General features: G+C 55.0%; 1 protein-coding gene across 2 annotated transcripts in view; it reads left to right on the plus strand.

Moving 5' to 3' along the window:
• Nucleotides 1-12,749, plus strand: part of GRIK3 (glutamate ionotropic receptor kainate type subunit 3) — an 81,255-nt gene that overhangs the window by 50,778 nt on the left and 17,728 nt on the right. For both annotated transcript variants that reach the window (XM_027886695.1, XM_027886696.1), the window contains 5 exons: nt 106-279; nt 2,070-2,213; nt 4,501-4,608; nt 7,508-7,621; nt 11,111-11,314. In XM_027886695.1, the coding sequence (XP_027742496.1) occupies nt 106-279; nt 2,070-2,213; nt 4,501-4,608; nt 7,508-7,621; nt 11,111-11,314 (744 nt within the window). The remainder of the gene's footprint in view (nt 1-105; nt 280-2,069; nt 2,214-4,500; nt 4,609-7,507; nt 7,622-11,110; nt 11,315-12,749) is intronic.

The following is a 12,749-nucleotide window of genomic DNA, read 5'->3' on the forward strand; positions in this document are numbered from 1 at the left end:
TGTCCTCCCTCCCACCTTCTGAGGGCTCTGCTGTCTCGCTCCAAACACAGACACGAACCAAGACAAAGCTAAACAAAATGTTTAAACCAGTTTCTCTCTTTTAAGGATCTTTATGCATTAGACCTAGAACCATATCGCTACTCTGGGGTGAATCTGACCGGCTTCCGGATCCTCAACGTGGAGAACCCTCACGTGTCCTCCATCATCGAGAAGTGGTCCATGGAGCGGCTGCAGTCGGCGCCCAAGGCGGAGCTGGGGCTGCTCGATGGAGTGATGATGGTACGGGAAGTTCCAACAGGGCACGGGGGGCCGGGTGGCAGGAAAGGCAGGGACAGTTGTTATGACCTAAATGTTCCTTTTATTGGCTCTTGTACCAGGACGACCCATCCCAGGTATCTGCCCCGAGGTAGTTTGTTGCCTGCTGTAATAACTGTCCCTCAAAGCAGCGAGTTTGGCAGTGAAGCCCAAACCCCACTGCTGTGTTAACGCTCCTGCTCAGCCCCAGCTGCCAACAGATCTGCCACTGGAAGAGGCAGGTAGCCAGGGCCTGTCCCAGGAGCTCCAGCTGCCATCCCCTCCCCACGGCCCTGCGGTGGGAGCACAGCACACGGCTGGGCTGGGCCAGGCAGCTCGTCCAGCTTGATGCAGGGCCAAAGCGCCAAAGCAGTGCCCAGAGATGGGCTGTGCTGCAGCTTTGATGACTCCTTTTAGGGTCTGATGGCAGCTCTGCTCCGCTGAGTTACTGCTCGCAAGGTACAGCACCTGCTCGCCCATCTGTCTTCCCTGCCAGGCCATCTCCGACCCCGGAACTGCTGACTGGCTCCCTCCTTCCCTCTCTAGATCTGCCAGAGCCAGCCCTGCAAGTGGCAAAGCCTCCCAGATTTCACCTTGAAATGGCTCCTCGGATCCCTCCTGTTCCTTTTGCTGTTAGAGGAGAGTCCCCCGTTCTGCCACAGCTCCTGCCTCCCATGCCCACAGCTGAGCCCCCCCTGCCAGCTTTGTGTCCTCAGAGGAGCCTGCCTGTCATTTGTGTTTACCAGGGGTCCAGCCGGTGGGGGCTCGGACTCAGCTGGGCATTACAGTTTGTAATTCACCATGAAATTGCCTGGACGTGTCCTTGCCCCGCTCTTCCCCAGCCCCAAATTCACCAAACCTGTGCCTGCTGTGGCCCACACCCCCCCACAGGGGCAGGGCAGGCTCCTGCTCTTCATGCTCGGCTGCTGAGGGAGGGGAAGGTCACAGGGATGGCTGCCAGTGCTGGAGGATTTTCTCCATGGCTACGTCCTGTTAGATGTTTGCCAGTTCTTTGCTATATTATTTTGTTTATTGTGGTTTATTACGATGCTGCTACACTGGCATCTGTTTTGTGGCTCTGTGAAGCCAGCAAATAATGCCTTTTCACTGGGAGGCCTTACCACACTGGAGTGAAAAATAAATCCAATTCTCTTGATCAGTGTTTGGAGGTGAGATGGGGCATCTCAAATTGAATCTAAAACCATCATATTATATAGAAGAAAAAAAAAATTTCTCCCTAGTTCAAATCACTGAAATGCTGAAATATGTTACAAATTCACAAGGTCCTGATTTTGGTGACAGTTTGGGTCATTTCTGAAAAATTCTGTGCCCATGAACAAGCCATTTAACATCCCTGTTTCTTACTTTCCCATGTAGAAAATAGTGTGGAAAATACTTTCTCATGTAGGTTTTTTTTTTTTGCACTCAGACAAAACAGACTCAATAGGAAAACTCTGTTACTATCTCCTACATTTAGAAATCGCTGCCTCCCTGTTTGACACCACAGCAGGAAATGTGCAAGAAACAACCAGAATAGCTGCTCACAGACAAATGACACTTCTGAAATCACTGATTTTAGACAGAACTACAGGTTTTTGGTCTAAAGAGCCACGGGATGGTCGGTGGGACACGGACAGAGAGACCCTGGGGTGTGTGGGTGTTGGCAGGAGGTACCTCAGGGAGGGTTCCACCTCCTCCTGCGATGGCTCACGGGCCCCCCAGTGCCCCCTGGCCCGGGGGCCACTATGGCCACCCATACTGTTCCCTTCCTTTAGACAGACGCTGCCCTGCTGTACGACGCGGTGCACGTGGTGTCCGTGTGCTACCAGCGCGCCCCGCAGATGACCGTCAACTCCCTGCAGTGCCACCGCCACAAGGCGTGGAGGTTCGGCGGCCGCTTCATGAACTTCATAAAGGAGGTGAGAGCGTCACTGCTGAGCGTGGCTCTTCCCACCCAGGCAGAGCCTCCCCAGCAGCAGGGGCATGGCTGGGCACAGGTGCTGGAGGCTCGGCGGGTCCGGGGTCAGGACACATCCCCTGCCCGGGCAGGGACAGCTGGATGGAAGCACAGACACACCAGGCTGCCGAGTGCACCCCAAAAGGAAACATCTTTGCCTTCAAAATAGCACCCATGCAGCCACACCGAAACATCCCCCAGGAGCTGAAACCTGCCACGTGTCACTGGGACTGGCCCTGGCACCCACAGCTGGGGGCACACTCTGTCTGCAAAAACAAGCACTCACCTAAGGAAAAACAAAGGCAGAAGCTGCAGGGAGACACTGCAAGCCTTGGAGAGCCTCTTTGTGACAAACCCCTTATCTACCCCAAGTGCTTTTCAAACTTCTGTGCCTCTCTCCATGGTGAGTCAAGGGACTGGCTGCTGTCAGGTGTGTGACTGGGCCATGTTTATAGGCTGGGTGTAAAACCCTCTGAAGTTTTCAAACAGAAGAGCAGAGGACATTGTTAGTCATTGCTGTGGTCTGTGCTGCTGTGTCACCTTCCGACCCCAGCAGAGCCATCGGTGCCATGAGGCTGTGCCCACCCCAGCACTGCCAGAGCTGTACAGGAGAACAGGAGAACAATTCCCATTGCAGACAGAATGAACTTTTAATAGGCAGTGAGGATGGAATCTCTCCTCTCTCTGCCTCTCTCTCCTTTTCCATGTTTTGTTCCCTCTGCAGAGCATCACTCCAGCTGGCTGCCAGAACAGAGTGTAAATAATTTGTTTGGTTGGCTCCTTTTGCAAATCACCCTGCGCCTCACACTCCGGTGCCTGCCTGTTGTTTTCCTCTCTGGCACCGTGTCAGCCCGTTGCAGGGATCAGCTTCCTCCCCGGTGCAGCCCAAACACTCCGGACTGGCTCTGCCCGAGCTCCTGCGCAGCCCCGCGGAGGTTCCACAGCCCCGCGGAGGTTCCACAGCCCCGCGGGAGCTGCAGGGCTCAGCAGGCAGCTGCGTGCGCTCCAGCGGGGCACGTCAGACATTCCGTGTTTTCCCTGGCTCCCGGGGGGCTCCAGGCTGCTCGTCCCACAGGCAAACCACCTGCACGCCCAAGTGAGCAAACACGAGCCTTCCCAGGGCTGCAGGGTGGCTGCGAGCGGGCTGTCACTGCTCCTCAGGAATTAATGAGCCACAGGACACATGCCAGTCATTCCCCCGAGAACGCGTGGTGCCACCTGGATCACACGGGGGTATTTCAAGCTCCCCCACCCATAAAGGGAACACGTTTCCCAGCCAGGAGAGCACCCAGAGCTGCTCAGCTGGGGATGAGGCTGCAGAGCAGCAAGCTGTGGCAGCAGCCTGGCATTCCTGCGGGAACATCCTCCTCAGGATGGTGCTGCAGCACATCCAGCAGCGTCCCGGGCAGCACAGGCACTGGACACCTCGCTGTCCCTCGGCTCCTGCCCTGCTGACACAGAGCACCTGCTACGGGGCTCTCTCACCTCCTGAATCAGAGAGGTGAATTCTGGGGGTGCTGCAAAGTCTATAGTGGGAAAGAAACAATCCCAGAATAATTTTGTGTAAACCCAATTTAGGCATCTCAACCCCAAGGTCCTGCTCAGAGCAGGACGAGCTCCCCAGTCAGGCAGGATGTGCAGGAACAGGATGTCTCCAGCCCCACTGGGCACCTGCCTCGTCCTTGTGCTGCCAAAAACTGAACCAGGGACTCTGGCAGCACCCGCCCCCAGACTCCTGTGCCTGTTTCCAACCCACAGAGCCTGCCTGCACGGACAAGCTCCCGGCCTCTTCTGCTCCACTTTCCATCTGGAAGGACAGAGGGAAGTGTTCAGGCCATTGGAGCTTCCACAGCCCTTGGAAGCAGCAGTAGGCTCGTGCACAAAGGGATGGTTTCTGAACTCACTGAGTTCTGAACTCCCTGCAGCCGGCGTTTATCAGCACCACAAGGATAAACACAGCTACAAGGATGCCCTGATAAACGCAAGTGGTTTTCTACTGAGTCATCACATCCTGCAACAGCTGGTGAACACAAAAGGTGCGAACAGAAATTGTAGCAAGGACTGCAAGAGAGTTAAGAAAATCTCAGCTCCGTCTGCAGTCTGAGCAGTGACGGGGGGATTATTAATTAATCAGGCTCTTTAGGGAGAAAGATCCAGCATAAGGACTAATTAAAAGAACATACAGTGGAGGGCAAAAGATTATTTATGATACCAAGTAACAGCCCTGCTACTTTTTCTCCCCTCCACAGGCCCAGTGGGAAGGATTAACGGGACGAATCGTCTTTAATAAAACCAGTGGTTTACGGACAGATTTTGATTTGGATATCATCAGCCTCAAAGAAGACGGACTCGAAAAGGTAGGCAGGGCTTGTCTTATCTGCATGTGGCTGAGGCTAAACCCTGGTGCTCAAGCGACAGAGAAATGGTTGGTGCTGTATTGATTCCAGGTTTCTGGGGTTTATATAAAGGATATTCACTTTGTGGGATTTCTCAGATCCTTTTCCACGCCTCAACCATGACTCACTCGCCCTGAAGCCAGAGCGTGGGATTACAGATTGCAGAAGTGCTTGTGGCACTTTCCTGGGATAATGGAGGCAGAAGAAAGTTTCTGAGCATCCAGTAACCCTTCCCTGCCCAGGCCAGCAGCAGCAGCTCCTGTCCCATCCTCTCCCGCTGGCCTGGCTCACAAACCCTCGGTTCCTGCCTGAGGAGGCCACAGCTCTGGGGAGCATCATCTGCTGTGATTTCCCACCATGAAACTGCCCGAGGCTGATTGCAGCCTGGATTTCACAGCAGCATGCAGTGGGTATTTCAGTTTATTACCGAAGGGACAAGAAGGAAAACAGCAAAGTGTGGTTTTGCCCGGCTGCCTGGGGGGGTCACGAGGGCCGAGGGCACAAAGGCTGCAGCCTTGGATCCTCCAAATCAGTGCAAATCTCCTCTGGGCTCAGAAATACAATGTGCAAATCTGATCCCAGGTGTTCCTGAGGATTTAATTTCCTTTTCTTCAATTACTTAAAAAAAAAAAAAAAAGAAAAAAGAAAAGAAAAGGGAAAAAGGCAACATGCAAAGCCTTAAAGCCCTTAAAATGTGGGTTTCAAGGTGAGGTCAGCTGGTTGCAGACAGAGAGAGCAGTGAGTGGCCAGGACTGTGATTTCCAAGGAATCCTCTGGTTCTGACCCCTCTGTGAGTGACTCTGTGTCCCCGTTCTGCCACAGGTGTCTTGCACCTGGACAGGAGGAAGTTGGCAGGGCAGCAAGGCCCCTTCCAGAGCAGAGTCTGCTTTCCAACAGGTACCAGGTGCCTCTGGCAGCCGGGGCCGGTGCTGGGCTTGTCACCTGTGGGCAGTGACAGGTTCTGTGTCCACGGGACAAGCGGCTGGAGCAGGGAGGGATTTCAATTAACTGTGCAGCACGTGGGCCATGAGCACAGGTGACTTTTCCAGGGAATTAATCACTCTGCACAGGGAGGCAGCCCCGGGGCTGGAGGCAGCCGTGGATCAACCCTGCATTTGGAGGGGACGGACCCTGCACCACGAGGCTCCCGGGGACCGCCAGCCTGTGCCCAACCCCTTCCTGCTGTTTGTTTTCCTGGCTTTGACAGGAATGGCTGCCACCCTTTCCCACCACACAGCAGCTCCCTGCCTCACCTCACACGCTCAAGGGCACCACAGCCCTCTCCGGGTGGGGAGGTTTTGGTGTCAAATGCAGAACAAAGAAAACATTTCAAATCAACCCAGTGACCTTCAGTTCACTGCAACCAAGGAAGGAGGAGGGGAAGACTCCCTGTCTCACAGGAGCTGATCTCTGTGGCCTTGTTGCAGGAGTCTAAACCAAAAATAAACCATGCCTTTCCAAAGTCCAGCACACTGGAGAGCTCTGTTGGTCGAGGAATAGAAAACGTGCCAGTGTTTGATATGATGTGAGTCCAGAGCCGCAAAATCACCTGTCACACCCCCAGCCCTCTGACTGCCGGGGCCCAGCTGGCACCAGCTGGACTGATGGCACTCCTGTGTCACATCCAGCCCACTGGAAGCCGCCAAACCTCGGCACGGCCCCTGCACACCCCGTCAGCTTCTGTCTCCAATAATTCAGAGATTTCACAGGTCCCACTATTGTTTCTCTGAAAGCCTCCTGTCAGCTCCAGAGGGGCTTTAAAGTATCGATGTCAAATCTCTGTGGAAGCTGGGATTCCGTCAGTAGTTAATCTGAACTAACAAAACACCGAACCACAAACAAATCCCCCCCGGATTGTGCATTATGTATCACAGCTTATGTTTGTTGAGCTTTAGGATTGAACCCCTGATTCTCATACCTCCTGGATGTTCCAGGGATTACAGGAGTATTAACAAAACCTAATTACGTGTAGTTTGACTATCTGACTCGCACAGTTCTCTTAATGCACTTTTTTCCTTTTTCTTCCCTTTTTTAATATTTTAAACTGATTAATTCAGTCTTAAGTGCCACGTATTTAATTTTCTTAAAGAAAACATAGCAAGGCAGAGGTGACTGGAGCTGCAGTGCAGCAGTCTGGGGCCTCTTGGACTTGCTTCTCCTTTCCTATTCACAATAATAATAATTTTTTGACATTGCAGCTGTTGTGTGATCCAAGGCAGAGATGGGGGATTGCTTCAGTTTTACCTGAAATATTTAAAACCTTTCACAAAGTTCATGGAAACTCTTCCAGAATTTATGACACTTTTTTTTGCCAGGCAGCATTGCTCATTACAAAGTCTCTTTCTGGGGATGCAGTAAAACCAAGTTCTCCCCTTGGACTGCTGAAGAGGCTGAAGAATCTTAAAAACAGCAATAAATAAAAGATGGGAAGCTGCTGGCTCCCTGGTGGTTTGAGCTGGCTGCCTTTGGCTTCCCTCCGAGTCCCACCTCGCAGTTTGACCCTACAGATGGATCGTTCTGTTCCCATTTCCAGGTGGGGTTTGGTTTTTCCTCGCTGTCAGTTCGGCTCCGTGGCCACCCTGCTCTGTTTGCTGGCAGCAATCCCACATCTCTGCAGCTCTCCTGACATTTTATCTCCCCGTCACAGTCCTTTAGCCACTCCTGCCTTCAAAGTTTGTCCCAAAGCCTCCCCTGCACTGCAGAGATCAGGTTAACAGGCTTAGCATTGCCCAGATCACTTCTGGTAAATAGAGACACGTTTTGCCATTTCTGGATCAATAGACTCCTTCAAAGTCTAATAATTTATTAAATTTGACAGGAAGTGAGGAGGGGGTTCCTGCATTGGTTTGTGTTGTTCCAGGTCGGAGCATGGAGCCCTTCTGATGGTTTGAACATCACAGAAATCTCCAGAGGACGAGGGCCCAACGTCACAGACTCGCTGAGCAACAGATCTCTAATTGTCACCACAGTCCTGGTAGGAGATGGCACACCTGTCCTTGTCCTGCCCCCTCAGGGACACCCAACACCTTTGGGACCTCACAGCACCCCAGCACAGACTGGGGAGAGGCCCCGCACAGGGCTGGGCTCAGCGGGGTACCAGTGACCTGTCCCTGTTCCAGAGTGACCTGTCCCTGCTCCAGGGTGACCTGTCCCTGTTCCAGAGTGTCCTGTCCCTGCTCCAGAGTGACCTGTCCCTGCTCCAGGGTGCCCTGTCCCTGTTCCAGAGTGTCCTGTCCCTGCTCCAGGGTGCCCTGTCCCTGTTCCAGAGTGTCCTGTCCCTGCTCCAGAGTGCCCTGTCCCTGCTCCAGGGTGCCCTGTCCCTGCTCCAGGGTGCCCTGTCCCTGCTCCAGGGTGCCCTGTCCCTGCTCCAGAGTGTCCTGTCCCTGTTCCAGAGTGTCCTGTCCCTGCTCCAGGGTGCCCTGTCCCTGCTCCAGAGTGCCCTGTCCCTGCTCCAGGGTGCCCTGTCCCTGTTCCAGGGTGACCTGTCCCTGCTCCAGGGTGACCTGTCCCTGTTCCAGGGTGACCTGTCCCTGCTCCAGGGTGACTGCTGCTCCTGAGCAGGTTCCCAGCCCACACGTGGCCAGCAGGGCCAGCACAGGCCAGCAGGAACCACAGGTGCTGGTCCTGGCCAAGCTCCTCTATTTCAGATGCCCACCCATGTCCCCCATCCCCTGGGTGCTCCCCGAGCCCAGGAAGCTGCTGCTTGTCTCAGCTGAGCTCCTCCACTTCCACTGCCTGGCCAGGTGCCCGTCCCACCCGTGTCCCTGCAGGGCAGAGGGTGCTGAGCCCCAGGACAGCCCCGTGTTCCTGTGTGCAGCCCCGGGCAGGCAGGGGCACAGCAGTGGGTACAGCAGTGGGCACAGCAGTGGGTACAGCAGCAGGCACAGCAGTGGGCACAGCAGCCAGCAGTGCCCACCTCAGGCAGGACGTTTAGGAGTGATCTTGGGACACAAAACAGCAAAGCCAGCAGAGCCCTGGCTCAGCCTGTCCCCCCCTGAGCACGCAGGGAGCAGGGAGCAGGGATACCCAGCTCAGCAGCCGTCACATGCACTTTGTTCTCCCCCTCACTATCGGATCTGACAGCAGGCAGCAGATCACAATGAGGTTTTATTGACTAGCTAATGAATTATGACTGGTGGCAGTGGTTCCTGCACGGCTCGTGCTCTGTCACTGGGAAGCACCAAAACACATCAGCCCTTGGCCAACCTGCCCAGAACTGGGGCTGGGTTACAGGCTTGCCTTGGGAAATGTTCTTTTATGTTCCTCCTAACGAACTTCCCATCCACCACATGGCATTTGTTGCAGTGAAACATTTCCCTGGCTGTGGAAATGTCTGGGCCTGGGCTGTGGTACTCGCTCCCCTCAAAGGCCAGGACACGATGCACATGGCTGGAGCCAGGAGGGGCCTGTCAGCCATCTGCCTTTGATGTGCTTTTTTCGGGCAGCATTTCCATCCCGTGCTCTGTGAGCATGTACAAATTACACAAGGCACAGGGTGGTATCAGTTCCCATTAACTGTGCACTCGGTGGGCCTGGGCGTGTGCCATGGGGCATCCATGGAGCCCCAGCCATCCTGTGAGCCCTGTGCCTGCAGGAGGAGGGAACGTGCCCAGACCCGAGTTCTGCAGTGACTGCACTTCGTATACTGGAGTTTAAATATGAAGTACAACCCTAAATGTTATTTGCATTTGCAACACCCCTTTGTGCTTCTGCACCGCTCTAAGTGACGGGAGAGAAGCCAGAGGAGGAGCCTTTAAAAGGAAAAGCATGAAAGGTTATTTTTTCCCCTTTTGTTCATATTGCAGTGACTTGTTGGAAGAGAAATATTACCCCAGCAGCCAGCACTGCTCTCCCCAAGCAATATGGGAACTGTGAAGTTATGAAATTGAGGGCACCTTCACTGAGAAATCGATTAGCAAACCGAGAGAGCTTGTGAATTGGATGTCTGGCCATTTTCAGTAATAAATTGTGAAATAGTCCGTGAATAAGTGGTTCACAGAGTTCAGAATTACCCCCTAGGAAATGTTTGAGACCTGGAGATACATTACTGAAGCGAGTGGCGTCCTAATGTTCAGTGCTTCGGCTGTTAAATATGTATGTAATCCCTACAGCGCTTCCCAAAATTAATCGTGCTTTATGGCAGCTCTGGAGCCGGTGTATTTATATCAGGATCCATAGATTCAGCTGATTCCCAAACAAAGCACTAATTCCAGAGCAGAGAGCCGAGGAGGCGGCGGGGGAGAGCGGGGCTGAGCCGAGCGGCGCGTGCCAAGCTGAACTCCACGGGCGTGATGAGATCAGTTGGGCTCTAGAACTCTGCAAATGGGGCTCCACGTGCTCCCACATCCCCTCCTGACCCTGCTGCGAGGCCAGACAGGCCCCCCTGTCCCCTCCAGGGGCACACAGGTCCCAGGGCAGCTGACCAGAACCAGCAGCCTCCAGGCTGGCACAGTCCCACTCTGGGTCCTGAGCCCCCCGGTTGGAACACCCCCTGGGCAGGATGCCCATGCCCCACCAAACCCAGTCTAACCAGGGCTCCAGACCTCCCCTCCCACCTCTCCAGGCCCCCCATCCCCGAGCCACACCACAGGGGCCGGTCAGCAGAGCAGAGCATGAGCCCTCCCCTCGCTGGCCACCCCCCAGCAAGGACAGGAGCCTGCAGACACCCCTGAGTTCAGCCAGACTCGCTGCTGTAGATGCCTCACCCTGCACTTGCCTTCCAGCCCTTGCCTGCTGCCCACCACCTTTTCCCATTTCCATCTGTCCTCCACACGATTTTCCCTCGGGCTCCCCCGTGTCCCTCGTCCTCAGTGGCTGCCCAAGCCTGAGAGTCACCAAAGGGCTCTGGACCCACTGTGTGACTTCACGTGCCCCTGCTAGAGGGGAGAGGCCCCTGGGTCACTGCATTTCTTCTGTCTCCCCTGAGCTGGTGCTCAGCTCTGCTGTGGTTCAGGCACCCCCAGCCCTCCCAGGGCAGCTGTAGCTGCAGCAGAGGGCACAAAGTTTCCCTGGGCAGCAGCAGGGCCCCATGTCCATCAGGAAGTACCGGCACAGAGGAACACGAGCTGAATGGGGGATGTTTTGGGGTGGCCCCATCCATGCACAGCTCCCTCACCCCCAATTTCACGCACCAGCCCCCTGTTCACTGCAGCTCCTGAGTGCAGGACTCAGGGGTGAGTTTGTCCTCCCCCTCTTTTACTGTTTCTAACACCTCATTTTCAGAGCATGAAATGGTTATTTTTCTCCCTGAAATCCTACCAAATGGAAAACAGTTGGCTGCTCAGAGAGACAAAATTAAATTTTGTGGGGTAAACAAGGTTGCTAATTAGCTGATATGCTGTGCAAAGTTAATTTATTCCCAACATGTCACGGTGCCAGCCCTGCCTGGAGAGCCGGTGCCTGGTGTGGCTCGGGCTGACCCTCAGGGACGGCCCTGCCTCCAGCTGCCCCTTCCCTCGTGCAGGAGGAGCCCTTTGTCATGTTCCGTAAGTCCGACACGGCCCTGTTCGGGAACGACCGCTTCGAGGGCTACTGCATCGACCTCCTGAAGGAGCTGGCCATCATCCTGGGCTTCTCCTACGAGATCCGGCTGGTGGAGGACGGCAAGTACGGGGCGCAGGATGAGAAGGGGCAGTGGAACGGCATGATCAAGGAGCTCATCGACCACGTGAGTGGGGCCCGGGGGCAGCACGAGGGGTGGCTGTGCCCGGGACTGTCCCAGGGCTGGCTGGGGTGGGACAGAGACCACTGGCTCGCTGGCTCGGGATACCCGCAGCGAGCTCCTGGTTCCTGTGACATCAGCTGTCAGGAAAGCATCTTTGTGTCTGGCTCTTCCAAACATTCCCTTGGAATTCCTGGAAATAGCCATTCTCACAGCACAGAAACGGGCCAGAGCACAGCACTGAGGAGGCTTGGGGCCCCCAGGCATGTCCTAGGCACAGCCCAGCCCAGTCCAGACTGCAGGAGCAGGTGGGCACTGGACAGTTTAATTTTTTATTTTCTATAAAAACAACTTATTTTCGAAAGTCTCCTGGGACACAAAGCTCCCTCTGCCACACAGCAGCTGTGCTTCTCCTGCAGCCACCTCCAAAACCCCATTAAACACCAGGAACCTGCAGGGGCAGCTTTGCTCCCGCAGCCGCCAAAACGTCACCGAGGCTGAAACCGCCACTCGCGGCCAGAGGTTGCTCAGTCCCCTAATTAGGTATCTTGCCTCCAGCACATCCTGTGATCCCAGGAGTCCAGTTAGGGAGGTGAGGAAAGCTGGTGTTTTTATGAATATCTGATTCCCAGAGAAGGTCTCTGGAAGAAAAGCTGAGGCCAGAATTCCTCTCTACTCTCCCCCGTACAGGCAGCAGCACAGGCAGGGCAAGAGCTGTCCCACCATGCTCTCCTCCTCAATGCCAATATTCTGCTCAGGTGGGGCAGCCCTTGGACCACCTCTCCAGTCCTGGCTACATTCTGAGCCCAGGGCCCAGGCAGCAAAGACACCAAAATAATCCCCCATCCATAGCAGCTGTGATGCTCTTACAGTTCACGGGGGAGGAAAGTGTTTGCTGGGTGAGTCACTGCGTGGAGAGCCGAGCGCTGGCTGGGGCTGGCTCAGGAGCTGGGATGGGCTTCAGATCTGCCTCATCTGCCCTAAATGACATTGGACAAGTTGCTTCTGTGCAATGCTTCCTCCATCTGTAAAATGCAGCTGATAGTGATTATGTCCCTTATAGGGACAAAGTGACGCTTAATCAGTTTGCAGCGGGCAGGGCAGCGCTCGGCCCGGGGAGCAGGAGCAGCAAGGGCATGCAAGGACAGCCCTGGGGAGCAGGGCACACAGGGGAACACACCACAGGCTGTGCAACCTGCCCTGGGGGGTTTGCTTCTGGAAAGCTCCGTGCAGCTGAAAACACAGATTTTATAGCTCTTACACAACAGCCTTGCCGAGTCAGACGAGCGACGCTGTCCCCGTGGAGGGGCTGGTGCTCTCCTGCTCCGAGTGCCGTGTGTGACACAGATCCGAACCCACGCCGAGCGCTGGCCGTGCCCCCCAGCACAGCCCCTGGGGACACGGCTCCTGCCACCCCACACTCACACCGGCAGCAGGGCCT

Source organism: Empidonax traillii, unplaced genomic scaffold, assembly GCF_003031625.1.
Source record: "Empidonax traillii isolate 1590-97213 ecotype Southwest subspecies unplaced genomic scaffold, ASM303162v1 scaffold192:size804837, whole genome shotgun sequence".
Lineage (NCBI taxonomy): Eukaryota > Metazoa > Chordata > Aves > Passeriformes > Tyrannidae > Empidonax > Empidonax traillii.